Source organism: Euleptes europaea, chromosome 6, assembly GCF_029931775.1.
Source record: "Euleptes europaea isolate rEulEur1 chromosome 6, rEulEur1.hap1, whole genome shotgun sequence".
NCBI classification, from domain to species: Eukaryota; Metazoa; Chordata; class Lepidosauria; order Squamata; family Sphaerodactylidae; genus Euleptes; species Euleptes europaea.
The window spans coordinates 17767461-17782084 of record NC_079317.1 but is presented as its reverse complement, the minus strand read 5'-3'; the positions used below and the strand labels follow the sequence as shown (position 1 = coordinate 17782084).

Below are 14624 nucleotides of genomic sequence, written 5' to 3'. Positions count from 1 at the left end.
GGGCTCTTGCTCTTTTCTACTGCTACAGACAGACTAACAAAGCTACCCACCCTGATCTATTTGGATAGTCTGGGTTAGCCTTATTTTCTTCTCCCGTCTGGTGAATCTAAATGGAGGCATGTCTGGTTAGTGCTTGGATTATTTCCCACCCACTCAACACATATACAACCCTAGGCTCAATTCAGCTTTAGTAGTCAAGGTGCTTTATAATGTCAAAATAGCCTTCAGGGGTTTAAGAACTGAATGCATTTTTTTAAATATGGAGTGTCTAACGACTTCAACTAGAAAGTAACAGTGTTTTAATGTCACTTCTTCCAAGGAGCTCACCGGCCTCCTTTTCTTTTATCCTCACAACAACCCTGTAAGGTAGTTTGTAGATCTGTCAAATATTAAAATAAAAAAAATATTTCCCTAATTTTTTAAAAATTTAAAATGTGGTTTCAGGAGGGTAGCCATGTTAGGCTACAGTGGTAGAACAAATTCTAGTCCAAATGTCTTTAGGAATGCAGCCTTTTTCGTCTGCTGCTAAAATCAGTTAATCAGCGTGCTGCTAATTTGCCTTCATATTTCGTAGCTGTGCAAGAAAGTTGCGGTAGACGAGGCTGTATAAGCAAGGTCAGCGAATACACATTCGTTAATTGAGACGGAGTGGGTTGCTAAACCGCTATTCATGATTTCTGCCTTTTATTACGGCCACGTCATAATGATTGCTTAATTTCGCAGCGATAAAAATATATTTAAGATCTAAAGAAACGAAACGTATTGCAAACTTGCAAGTTACTCATAACTGAACGTTAAAAATTTAACTTCAAAAATCAAATGACGTTACAACAGTTATAGCAATAATATCCAATCGAAGAAAAAAAATTGGCCGGTTAGCTCAGTTGGTTAGAGCGTGGTGCTAATAACGCCAAGGTCGCGGGTTCGATCCCCGTACGGGCCACGGTGGAACATTTTACTTTTCAACCTACATAAGGTTAATCTGTAACATGTGCTTCGTCTGTTGTACAACTAGTGCCCTGAAAAACGTTTGTGTGCTCTAATAAAGCTAATCGTGCACTGCAAGGGTAGTTTTGTTCAATCTGTTAAAAAAAATAATAATCTGTAAATCTGTGTTTACAGTCTTTGCCTTAATAAAAGAAAAAAAATGGCTTAACGTGTCAAATCAAGAGCGTGGAGGCTTATTCCTTTACGGTGCTAAGCACATTTCTCTATATTTCAGAAGACATTCTGAAATAACCAAACCCATCAAGTTGGAATACGCGGATTTCAATTTAATTTGGGATCGAATGAATGGCAACGTTAAAAATTGCCTCTTGATTACGCATACCACAAACAAAAAGCATCGCTTTCATAACCAGCCCACTTTTATTTATTTATTTTCTCCGAAATACGGATTGCCGGGGGAATTCCTGATTTCTCTGACCTGAGCCACACAGACGCTTTTGGAAGAAAACTGAACCCATTCGGTTTCCGTCCTACTGGATCGCCTCTCTTTCCCAGCCCCGCCCCTTGGTGATGATGATGATGATGCAACCAAGGCAGAGAGGAGTCTTTCTATTGGTCCATCTTAGCAGCTGTCTTAGCAGCTGTGGGGTGTGCGTGTTTGAATCTAGCAAGAGACTTTGTGGATGAGGATGCAACACGAAATACAACTACCTAAATTGGTCTCTACGCACAATGCAACGCCTTAATTCCCCCGAGGTGTGGATGCCGCCTACTTGAGAGGGATACTAGAGGCCTCCGCTGTTATTCTTTTGGAATGTAACCGTTTTGTTGGCTATTGCTCTGAGAAAATGTGGTGTAACTTGAAACCAGCACTGTTTGAATCCGCTCTTCATTCAACGCACAATGCAGGCTTGAACAGTCCTGAGGCATTCTCCCCCGCCGGCCGGGGGGGGGGGGCTTGTAAATTTTCCTAACATCCAGCCTGAGAAAGAATTCTGTTAGGTATTATGGGTTATATATCTAATAAAATATTACACAGACTGCGTTCTTTGTTTTGAATCTATAGAGACCACAGAAAACGATTCACATATAATATTAGGTTATATTATATAATAGGTTTCCAACTCCGATTTGGGGAATTCTTGGAGAGTTGGGCGTGGAGCCTGGAGAGGGTGCAGTTTGGGGAGGGACCTCAGTGGGCTTTAATGCCAGAGTCCATCCTCCAAAGCAGCCATTTTCTGAACCGATATCTGTAGCCTGGAGATCAGTTGTCATTCCAGATTCCCCCCCCCCCAAACTGGCAGCCTTAATTGCGGTCTACACCCGAACTCTTTCCCACTCTCCCTTCCCATGCGATAGGCATTGTGTGTGTGTGTGTGTTAAGTGCCGTCAAGTCGCTTCCGACTCATGGCGACCCTATGAATGAAAGTCCTCCAAAATGTCCTGTCTTTGACAGCCTTGCTCAGATCTTGCAAATTGAAAGCTGTGGCTTCCTTTATTAGGCATTAGATATGCATATTTATTCATTTATTAATTAATTATATTTATAGCCCGTCCTCATTCCTAACAAGCCGGATTCAGGGCGGGTTACAACAATATGAGTTAGCGAAGAACTCAGGCACGCTTATGCTGGAATAAAGTTTTATTTGGTTCTTGTAGGTTATCCGGGTTGTGTAACCGTGGTCTTGGTATTTTATTTTATTTTGAAATAACTCTGACCGTGAAAGCCTTCGACAAAGTTTTATTTATTTATTATTTCTGGTTTCTAACCCGCCCTCCCCGGCCAAAGCCGGGCTCAGGGCGAGTTTGCAACTCTTTAAAATGCCGCTGGACCTCCGTTTTAATTTCGCTGCAATACCCCGCTGGAATTATTCCAGCGCTGAGAAGGATAGAACGGCGCTTCCCCCGCGGCTTAGCCCGCTTTCAAACCGGAAGTCCTATCCCTCGCTGCTTCCCGTCTCTATGGTTAACCGCCGCTTCAAACAATCCGCCGCGGACCGGCGCCAAGATGGCGGCTCCTGAGGAGAGCGGAGGGGCGACGGCCTCGTTGCTCTCTCACGGGGACGACACCGTGGCTCAGGGCTCAGCGACTCCCTGTGGGGCTGCGTTGCCCCCGCAGCTTTTCGGGGATTGTCCCGCTCTGGCGGCTGAGGGGTTGGCGGTTGCTGCCGAGGAAAGGCGGTCTGCTGAGGCTTCTCCTGGAATAAAGGCAGTGGCGGAGCTGGCGCGGTCCGCCGGCCTCCTACGGCAGCCGGCTCCCGCCCCCTCTGCAGTGGACGCGCGGTCTTCGTTGCCGGCCCAGGGGGACGGCCTTTTGGCGCCTCCTGTCCCCCGTTCCTCGACGCGGCGTTTCGTCTCCGCCAAACCCTCCGCAGGGCCCCAGCTGGCGTCCAGCGCCCCGCACAACGCGGCTCAGCAGTTGCAGGATGTGGCCCGGCGGGTCGCCCTCCAGCAGGGCAAGTCGGAAGGGGCCGCTGCTACTTTTCCTCCCGCCAGGCTGCTTCCACCCAAGGCACGTCCGTGGAGTTACGGAAGGGGGAGGATGGCAGGCGGGGTGGGAATGCTTTTTCTGACATGCAAGGAGTAGGGTTGCCGAGCTGCAGGTGGGGCCTGGAGGTCTCCTGGAATTATAACTGGTCTCCAGATAGGGTTGCCAACATCCAGGTACTAATAGAGATCAGTTCCCCTGGAGGAAAAATGGCCACTTTGGCAATTGTGGCATTGAAGACACCCCCCCCCATAAACCCCGCTCTACTCAGGCTCCGCCCCAAAAACTTCCTGCTGGTGGCAAAGAGGGACCTGGCAACCCTATCTCCAGACGACAGAGATCAGTTCCTCTGGAGACAAGGACAGCTTTTGCAGGGTGGACGCTATTCAGCTTTTACAGGGTGGGCTCTATGGCAGTATACCCCACTGACGTTCCTCCCCCAGGCTTCACCCTCAAATCTCTAGGAATTTCCCAACCTAGACTTGGCAACCCTAGGAGATGGTCAAATAGACTGCAGTGTTTTAGATTGTGAAAGGTCCTGATTGGGAATGTTTCTTCTATTTTTACCGCCTGGCCGGTGGTAAAAATACCAAAACTCTTTGCAGGTAGAGAACTAGCAAACGTATGAGAGCAGCAGAATCTGTCTCCCTGCTGTGCTAGTTTAACCCAGTTACCAGCAACCAGTGCTGCATATTGTCCTTTAAAAGTACGGGAAGGGGAGGGGATGGAACAAAACTGCTAAAGAGAGTCCAGCTTTTTAGGAGACCTTAAAGGAAGAACCTGAAGAAAGCCCACAGGTACAGGTTGGTGTGAAGTAAATGGGGATTTTCAGAGTTCATTTTGCGATTCCAGGCTTTGGTACGTGTCTTTTTCTGTAACATGGTTTTATGTGAGGCTACAGCAACAAGGCATGCAGAATGTGGACCATAGAAGGAAAGAGAAGCTCAAGTATTGTATTATTGTAACTTAATTTGTACGTGTGTGTGAGAGAATTAATGTTTTTATTGTTACATGTAATTGCTTCTGTTTTTTTGTTGATAGAAGGTTCCACCCTCCCCGGCTACCCTTCCATGGGGTCACATTAGGTTACACTAGTCCTGTAATTGCATATAGATGTCAGCTATTAGGTGTCCATGGTGCCACTTTTCTTCTACACATGCGAGCAAGGCTTCAGTCATGGATAGTATTGCCAGATGCTTAAGGAAGGGTCCGTGGCTCAGTGGTAGAGATCTGCTTGGCATGCAGAAAGTCCCAGGTTCAATCCCCAGCATCTCCAGTTAAAAGGGACTAGGCAAATAGGTGATGTGAAAGACCTTTACCTGAGACCCTGGAGAGCTGCTGCTGGTCTGAGTAGACAATACTGTAATCCAGTTCCTATTGGAAGAGCTAAAATATTTTGCATTAACAGCAAGGTGTCCTTATTCCATAATGTTAATAATGAATAATGTATACAGGAGATCTAGACTAAATTAAAAAGGATAAATTTTAGAGAGCCCTTGTGATGTACTGGTAAAGAACTGCGAACTCTAATCTGGACAACTGGGTTTGATTCCCCCACCTCTCCTCATGAAGCCTGCTGGGTGACCTTGGGCCAGTCACAGTTCTCTCAGAACTCAGCCCCACCCACCTCACAAGATGCCTGTTGGGTAGGAAGGGAATATTGTAAGCTGCTTTGGGACAGGGAGGTAGAGAAAAGTGGGCTATAAAAATCTACTCTTTTTAAATACTAGTTCAGACCTGTTTGGAAAGCAATATGGTGTTGTAGGTGTCTAATGTTCAAAAATCTGAGGAAAGTCTAATCTTATGCTTAAATAATCAATCTCTTTCTTAAAGCAATTAGAAACCATCTGTGTCCAAGTACAGCCTGATCAGACAAAAGAAAATGAACGACCAGCACTATCTTTTGCCACAATCCAATCCCAGAATGTAACCACAGCTCAGCCAGTTGAGAAGAATGCAAAGATTTTGGGACTCAATGTTATTAATCCTCAGATCATTAGGATAGAGCCTCTTACAGGAACTGGATCACATCAGTTTTTCTTACACAACTCTTCTGGGCCCACAGTTCAGCTGCTCCTGCAAAGACCTTTACATCCCCATGGACAAGTATCTGCAGATAAGATAATGACACATCAAATATTAAATAAGGAGAGAAACAAGTATCCTACACAAACTCCAAACGGTACTGTGGTTTCAACAAATCCAGCAAACTCTATTGGAAATTCTGAGAAGAAACACAGAGAGCAAAAGCTTAAAAAGAACTTGAAGGTGAAAACCCGATCTGGGCGGATTTCACGGCCTCCTAAATACAAAGCTAAGGATTACAAATTCATTAAAACTGAAGACTTGGCGGACTGTCACCAGTCTAATTCCGATGACTATTCCGAGCTGAGTGTAGAAGAGGATGAAGAGGGCAAGGAGAAGGAAATGCCTTTGTTTGGTACCTTGAACTATGACTTGAGGCCAAAATTGTTCAAGTGTCAGAATTGTGAAAAATCCTACATAGGAAAAGGAGGATTAGCACGGCATTATAAATTGAATCCTGATCATGGGCCGCAAGAATCGTCACCATCTTCCCCTATGAATAGTCTTTGTAGGATGACATTGCTGGAAGATACTGGGGAAGCAAATGGTGAAAGTAGCCATCAGACTCTTGTGCCACCACAGGTTACTGTAACAAGTGAAAAGGCAGATGCCACAGAAAATGGGCAACAGGTAAAAATATTTATATTGTCCCTTTAGTGTATTTGAGGAGATAGATATAATCCCAGCACTACCAATTATATATGGAGTGATATTTGAGGCCAGTAGCACATTAGAGATCAACAAGATTCCCAGGGTACATGCTTTTGAGAGACAAAGTGCCCTTCATCAGATACTCATGAAGTGGACACAAGCTCTACTTGCAGTGATGTAGCAGTGGGTTATGCATAGACCACTGTCAGTCTGTCATAGTATGGCTTCAGAAAAGGAGTTTTCTTTCTTGACCTGTGAGGAGCCCTGTGGCGCAGAGTAGTAAGCTGCAGTACTGTGGTCAAAAGCTCTGCTCACGACCTGAGTTCGATCCCGATGGAAGTCAGTTTCAAGTAGGATTGACTCAGCCTTCCACCCTTCCGAGGTCAGTAAAATGAGTACCCAGCTTGCTTGGGAGTAAAGTGTAGATGACTGGGGAAGGCAATGGCAAACCACCCCATAAACATAGTCTGCCTAGGAAATGTTGGGATGTGACGTCACCCCATGGGTCAGTAACGACCCAGTGCTTGCACAGGGGACTACCTTTACCTTTTTCTTGCCCTGACAATTGTGTACCCATTGCTTTGGGGTACGGGCTCAAAGGTTATTGTTGCTATCATTTCAGGCAGAAAAATGAATACATAAAGGCCAAAGTGTCTGAAAGACATCTGATGTTCAGTTTTGTTTTGAAAGTCTGGTACAGGTAGTGGAAAGAGGCTCGCAGTACAACAAAAGGACAGCCATTTGTTACATTTGGGTCCAGGGAGACGTCGACAACCGAGGCGGCGTGGCTGCCCCAGGAATACTGAAAGATCAAGATACTCTGGTAGCAAACCTGGACAGTTCCTTTCCATGTCACTTAACAGTATGTCTGCAGAGCATCGCAGTGAATTTAGAAGGAAAGCTAGGCTAAAAGAGGTATGGTTTGTTTTCATATTTGCACAATTTTATTTTATTTACGAAGTTTATACTCTGCATTTGTGCCCTCATCAGAGCCAGAGTCTGCCTTCCTTTCTAGGGCTGCCACATTTAGTCAATTAATTTAGTCACTTTAGTCAAGTAGATTGCTCAATGAAAGTATCAATACAGTGTGCCGCAGGAGTGAAAAAGGTAAACTCTGTGTTGGGGATTATCAGGAAAGGAGTTCAAAATAATATTATAATAATGCCCCTGTATAGATCTGTGGTGCATGCAGCCTCGTTTGGAATACTGTGTGCAGTTCTGGTCACCGTATCTCAGAGCTGGCAGAAGAGGGCAACCAAGATGATTAGGGGTTGGAGTTGAAGTTGCTTTGGGTATTGCTATTTGCAGGGTATTTTTTTAAATGCACCTTAAACAGCTTTTATCCTAGTAATAAAGATAGGAACTAATTCCTAACATTGATGTTTACTCAGTGATTTGACTTGCGTTCCATGATTTCATATATCCCTCTTTCTCTCTTAATCCTCATATGTTTAGAGTTGGCGTTTTAGCAATGTGATTTATGGCTTCTCTAAAGAAATCATTATGGTCTTTAACAGCTGATTCAGCAATGTGCCAATGAAGATTTCATGGAGTTGGTGGTTCCACATTTTACAGCATTTGTTACTGTGTTTGAATTCCTACTTATGAAGGCAAGTTTATAATGTTAAGACTTTAAATTTCAAAGTCTAATCAGCTAAAGTTTCTTTAATCAGGTTAAAGCTTGTCTTTGGCAAAGTATGTGCTGACTGAGCCATTGCATTTTTAATTTATTTTATTTACTTGTGTTATTTATAGTCCGCCTTTCTCACTTGGATTCAAGACAGATTAGAGTGAGTCAATAAAATCAGCAGAATGGGACATTCAATGAACAGTTCAATAGGGTTAGGGTTGTAGAACCATCCAGAAGTCTAAAACCAGAACTGCAACAAAGCATAAGTATTAAAGTGACACATTAAATTATGCAAACCATTCTTGTGATTAAGGAAGGAAATGAAGGTGGTGGAAGTCTTTTTAATTTGAATTTGCAGAGTAAGTTCTGCTCATGAGGAACATTTCAGTATCCAGACAATTGCGTAAGGTAGTCTCTTGACATGGAGCTGAGGTTGAAGCCAAAATAAAAGTAAAGTGTGGCACGGCCAAGGGGAGGTCTACAAGTGAAACTGATTTGTCTAACTGCTGTACTAGGTAATTGGGGTGGTGGTGGTTAGTTTTATGTTGTTAGGGGAAATAGAGACTTAGGTTTGGATCCACTGGCTTTGTTTCACTAATGAAACTTTCTCCTGTGGAGCACGTCTCTTATGCTGAAGGAAGGCTCCACCGTTAGTGGATTCAAACCTGTGAATCCAGCTTTGACAGTTACTTCAATTATAGATTTTTCTCCTAAGAAGTGCTGTTTTCAGAGGCCATTAGCTTCCCTCAAGACTCAAATTGCCCATCCAGTTTGTGCCGTCATGTTCTCAGCAAGATGTGTGCAGTACTTTGATTAAAAGCATGCCAAATGTTGTTCATAACCTTTGGGAATTAACCTCTGCAACTTCTAGAGTTGTTACAACTCAGCTGTTTACCTTATTGGGCTCCTTGTAGCATAACAGAAGCAAGGCTGATTCTTGATTGCACATCCTCACTGTGATGTGAATGATGATTATAGCCAGCTCATGGTTTAGCATGCTGCTCTTTATGTTTTTTAACCAGGTAAAAAAAGATGACCCAGCAAAAAAGCTCTTTCCTGATGTATACAGGGAATTTGAAGGACTGCATGCCATGGTGATGAAAATGTGCCAAGAGTATTTCAGTAATCCTGAGATAAAGGAGCCCGTGGAAATAAAAAATCCCAAGGTAACTGTGGGTTGCTAAATTTGGGTATAGCCAGCACCTACTAACCACATTGAATTCATTTACATGCAAACAGAACTTGCTTGAAAACAAGAACAATTGATAGATGGCAGAAAAGATTCTCATTTGCTCTGGCATGCTGTGTATTGCATTTTACTGAGGGCTAGATCCAAAGAGTTGCAAGCAATGCTTGCAGGGCAAATTTCTGCTGCCTCCCCCTTTCCACTGCTGTCCCTGCATCCTCTAGAAAGTGGCTGCTGAGGGTCACAATACACTTGGAAATGTTGTGGGGTGCAGGGTTGGTGTCTGCAGTAGAAAGGCAAAAACCCATAATTCATTCCCTGATCTTGAGCAGATGGAAGAGTGAATTTGGATCCAAGCATGTGATCTTAAACTGATCCTAAATAAACTGACATTGCTGTTTGCTAGCTCTCACTTTATAAAAAGTGTGCTTTCCAGAAATGATGTGATACAGTATTTGGATCATTCTGGGAAGACTAAACTCTTATGGTATCCTACTAATACTCTTGAAGTGGTATGTGGTGCCCAAGATGTTATCCATACCTGTGTTAAATTACAAGTAACTCCTTAAAATACAAGTAAAATAGGCATGTAGGTATCATGTCCGAATATTATAAATACTTTAATGTTTTAATGGTTACTATAGTAATGCTTGGTTATTTCCCTCTGATACACCCTGATGACACCAACCCTTCTTTTATAGGTTGCTGAATCATTAGGAATGAATAGCAATTTATTTGGAGTGCAAAATATTCAAGCAGGCTCTTTCCCCGAACACGTTAAAATTTTTGGTGAGCACATAGTTGCAGAGGCTTCAGGACAGAAAAGAGCAGCTGAGGTACAACTGTTGATTTTTGCCCTACTAATCTAAATATTGAAATAGCATGTGGAACTTTCTGATTAGTTGGTTGTGCGGATGTGCCTTCATTTCAGTAAGTGCCACCTTTGCACCACAGAGTGGTTGAAAATGACGTATATTCCTCCACCAGTTTAAATTTTGCTGATGCCAAAATTAAAGATTTTAGTTTATAAAAACTTTATAAAGTTTTAGCTTCATAGCACTTGTCTTTTTAATTTCATTTCTGTATAAAATTGGGTCATATCTTACTGTGACCTATTCCTTTTTGGTAATTGCTGTTTCGCATAGATGCATGACAATTGGTATAACAAAGCAAATTGCAACATTTAGTAATTTAGATTTTTTTTAAAGTGTCGTTTTGATTTGATGCCATTAATGCAGGGGTGGGGAGCCTTTTTCCTGCCAAGGGCCATTTGCATATTTATAACATTATTCGGGGGCCATACCAAGCGTAGATCTCCCGACGGGGGGGGGGGGAGATGCTAGGGTTGCCAGGTCTCCAGCCACCACCTGGAGGTTTGGAAATCAAAACTATGTACTAGTGCCTACAACAGAGAGTACACACTGAGATGACACAGAATCGCCATCTGCTTGCAATGTGTGGCTACATGCCTTTGTCTTAGCTACATGTACATTATAGAACACATGTTCTGAAGAGTATACGCAGATCGTAGTGAGATTGCCGGAACTGACAAAGCTGGTGCGAAATAGGACTTACTACCGGAAACCTATTTTACGCTTGGCATCCTTGGACTTTGGATTATTCAACAGGAACTTGATACATGTTCATGTTTATATCTTGGATTACATTGGTGTTGGTTACTTTCTGAGTATGCTTTGAAATTATTTGCCATAAGTGCCTTTTTTTGTCTTTTGCTACCACCTGGAGGTTGGCAACCCTAGTAGAGGAAGGGAGGGGGGAGGGATGGAGAAAGGAAGGAAGGAAGTGGGAAAGGAAAGAGAATGAAGGAGCTGGGGAAGGAAGAAAGAAAGGGGGGAAGGACGGAGAAAGAAAGAGGAAGGAAGGGACTGGGAAAGGAAAGAGAAGGAAGGAACTGGGGAAGAAAGGATGGAAGGAAGGACGAAAGAGTGGGGGGAGGGACAGAGAGGAAAAAAAGAGGAAGGAACTGGGAAAGAGAAGGAAGAAAGGGAGGAAGAATGGAAGGAAGAAAGAGGGGGGAGGGACAGAGAGAAAGAGAAGAAAGAAGGAACTGGGAAAGGAAAGAGATGGAAGGAACTGGGCAAGAAAGGATGAAAGGAAGGAAGAGTGGGGGGAGGGACAGAGAAAGAAAGAAGGAAGGAACTGGGAAAGGAAAGAGAAGGAAAGAACTGGGGATGAAAGGGAGGAAGGATGGAAGGAAGAAAGAGTGGGGGCGGGATAGAGAGAAAGAAAAAGGAAGGAACTGGGAAAGAAGAAAGGAACTGGGGAAGAAAGGCTGAAAGGGAGGAAGGATGGAAGGAAGGAAGTGGGGGAGGGACAGAGAAAGAAAGGGGAAGGAACTGGGAAAGGAAAGAAGGAAGGAACTGGGGAAGAAAGGATGGAAGGAAGGAAGAGTGGGGGGAGGGACGGCGAGAAAGAAAGAAAAGAAGGAACTGGGAAAGAAGAAAGGAACTGGGGAAGAAAGGATGAAAGAGGGAAGGAAGAGTGGGGGAGGGACAGAGAGAAAGAAAGAGGAAGGAACTGGGAAAGGAAGGAAGGAACTGAGGAAGGAAGGAAGGAAGGAGGGGGAGAGAGAGGGGGGAGAAAGAAAGGACGGAGGGAGATGGCAGGCCCTTCTCTGGCGGACACGCGGCTGTTGAGGGGCCGCCTGGCCCTCTGCAAGCACCCTGAGAAGGAGGAGGAGGCGGGTGAAAACCACCGGGGAGAGGCGGCTTAGGAGAACGATGGCGGTGGCGGCCTGGAGCTGGACTTTTGGGAGCCACCTGAGGGCGGTGAGGAGGAGGAAGGCGGCGAGGAGGAGCTGCTGCTGGAGCCTGCAGGATGAGGCCAGGCCTCGTTGCTGCTGGCCTCCCCGCCGCCTGTCAGCTGTTGGGGGGCCAGAGGGAGGGGGGAAGAGGAAGAAGCTAGCCGTGTGCGTGCGAGGCAAGGAAGAGCGCCAACACAGCACCTTCTCCCCCACACATACACACATGCGCACGCACGGGGCCCAGCAGGGCTGAACGCTTCCCGCCTCACGCAGGCACGCCCGCGGCTGGCTTCTTCCTCTTCCCCCCCCCTCGCCGCCCAACAGCTGACAGGCGGTGAGAGGAGGTTTAAAGGACACTGCAGCGTTCCTGCACGCTGCAGCTTCTGGAACAGTTTCGGGGAGAGACATGCTGGTCCCCGTTTCAATGGAAGGATCCTGGAGCTCCCCACTGAAAATGTCCTCACGGGCCGTTTACGGCCCAGGGGCCTGAGGTTCCCCATCCCTGCATTAATGGTTCCTTTTGAACTGTTGCAGCTTTGAAACGTTTAAGAGGCATTTCTGCAAATGTTGGATAAATATCTGGCTTGAGAGTAACCATTCATCTTAATTTTATAACAGAGTTCTGATGAGATGTTGCCACTTGCGAAAAGGAGTAGAGAGCAAAGCCTCTTGGAGAACACAAATGATTATACAAGTCACCACAGAATGAAAGAAATAAGTGCTGCAAATGAAGGTGCTATTTGAATCACATAAACTATCTTTAGCTTAAAAGATATTTATTTCAGAGGGTACTGTAGCCCTTAAATAGAAAGATGTTGAGCTGAAAAGATAGGTTGCTAGATGTGAATTGGACTATCCAGAGAACTTTGTCCAGTCTTTGCTAATATTATTTAGTAATTGTATCACATCCCGTGGCCAGTCTGGTGCTCAGCAGCGTACACACCATCAGTGGGAACTGCTAGGGAGGGAAGAAGGTGGCAGCTGGAGCTGCAGGCTCCTACCCAGCCCAAACTTAGCACCTACCTTTTGTGAATATAAGAAGAGCCCTGTGGGATCAGCCCAGTAACCCATCTAGTCTAGCATCCAACCAGTTCCTCTGGAGGTCCAGCATCAGGCTGCAACCAGACCTCTCCTTCAAAGCGATGGGAGGAGAATCAAGGTAAGAAAGGAAGCAAGAGGGAGGTGGGGGGGTTTACAGGTGGAGAAAGAGGATGAGGAAGGAAAGTGATAGGAGGATAAAGTAGTAGGAAGTGGGGGAGGGGTTATCCAGAAGTTGGAGGAGAAAGTAGGGACCAGTGAAGGAATTTCTCCATGAGTTTCTCACAAGCTCCCCCCACAATCAGGAAGTGCTTTTATGCTTTGTGGGGAAGGGGAAGAGGAGGTCACAATTTTCCATTTCATGGACTGGGAATTAAGCCTGGGATGTTCCCAAATCTCCCCGAGCCTATATTTTGGATGATACTCCAACACAGCACTCCCAAATCCAGGGCAAGGGCTGAAACTAGATTAGTAATACTGCCTCTGCCATTGGTGGGTGAAAACTTTGCCACAATGAAGTAAATACCTACCAGTAGGCAAAATGTTTTCATTTATAGCCACATGGTGTCAAATCTAAATATTAAATCTTGCAACAGTATTCTGTACTTAAGATTCAGAATTAAGCGTCCCTAAAGCCAATGTTTGCCCTGATTGCAGAAGCTAAGCAGTGTCGGCCTTGGGTTGTGCTCGGGTAGACCACCAAGGAAGTCTAGGGTTGCTGTGCAGAGATAGGCAATGGCAAACCACCTCTGAATGTCTCTCTTGCTTTGAAAAACCCATGAAAGGTCGCTGTAAGTGGGCTGTGCTTCACATGCACACACACAACCAGTGTTCATAGGTTGCTAGGCAACATGTCTAAATACTATAATTAAAAGTACTTTTCAATCTACCTTTTAAGTAGGAATATGTACTAAAACTGTGTTTTTAAATTTGAATCCAGATTTCTTTCCAGAAGAGAGCTCTGTAGTAAATACCTGCTGTGGGAATAGACTGGCAAAGGAACAACGTGAATCACTTGAATTAGAAGTGGATATGAATTGTGAAAATCCTGATCTGCCCTCTCAGCCTATGAAAGCAGGGCTTAAGAACTTGCAGCTTTCCAAAACACTGGAATTGGACACTTGTCCGAGCTGCTTGTTTTCGTGTGATGAAATGCAACCATGTGTCAATGAAGAAAATTTGCCAGAGAAACCCATGAACACAAACTCATCTTGGGATACAGTAAGCATACCAAGGGGGTCTGAATTCTGTAACTCTCTTGCATCTGAAGAATCTAGTCAAAATCCTGACCTGCCAGTGCTTGAGGAAAACAGTCATAATGAAAAATATCAACTTCAGCAGAAAGAAAATGAAGGCTCCCCTGTTAACAAAAAGGTGGAACAGCCTAAGAACACTGACAATGTTGATGAGCTTGAAAAATACCTTCCCAGTAATGCCATGGCAGCAGCTCATCCATTTGAGACTACAGCGGAGAAAGCTGCTCCTGTATAAAAAGCCTGACAATTCAGTAGTGTAATTGATGTAATGTTATGGGATATAACAATGCTGGTTGGGGAAGACAGGCAAACACATAACCGAGGAAACAATAAGACTTCTCATGGATAGTATCCATGAGTCTTTCTCTTGGACTAGAGCAAATCGCTGAGGCTTGTGCCAGGCTTGTTATGCTTCGTCCTAGTGGTACTGCTGTTTTCAAAATGACAGTTCTGTTATCACTGTGCTCCTTTGCACAGCTAAAACTTGTTTGGAAATTTTGGAGGCATGTTTAGCAGAAACAGATAGAAACAAAGATCTTGATTCTGTGAAGGCTTTATTTCCCCTCAAAGAGTGTTCT

At 44.6% G+C, this 14624-nt stretch overlaps 1 protein-coding gene and 1 non-coding gene across 2 annotated transcripts; both read left to right on the top strand.

Annotated features, from left to right (window-relative positions):
- The first annotated feature begins 869 nt into the window (after positions 1-869).
- On the top strand, positions 870-943 carry TRNAI-AAU (transfer RNA isoleucine (anticodon AAU)). Its single transcript has one exon. It is a non-coding gene; the product is annotated as a tRNA-Ile (tRNA).
- A 2013-nt stretch (positions 944-2956) lies between these two features.
- ZNF839 (zinc finger protein 839) lies at positions 2957-12292 on the top strand. Its single transcript, XM_056851280.1, has 7 exons — positions 2957-3460; positions 5270-6151; positions 7013-7087; positions 7690-7782; positions 8825-8968; positions 9690-9824; positions 12287-12292. Exons 1-7 carry the CDS (start codon positions 2957-2959, stop codon positions 12290-12292), a joined length of 1839 nt encoding a protein of 612 aa, XP_056707258.1.
- Positions 12293-14624: the final 2332 nt, after the last annotated feature.

Coding starts and splice junctions, on each gene's coding strand:
- ZNF839 (XM_056851280.1), top strand. CDS start 2,957: ATGGCGGCTCCTGAGGAGAGCGGAGGGGCGACGGCCTCGTTGCTCTCT. Junction 6,152..7,012: donor CCACAGAAAATGGGCAACAG/GTAAAAATATTT, acceptor AAACCTGGACAG/TTCCTTTCCATGTCACTTAA. Junction 8,969..9,689: donor TGGAAATAAAAAATCCCAAG/GTAACTGTGGGT, acceptor CTTCTTTTATAG/GTTGCTGAATCATTAGGAAT.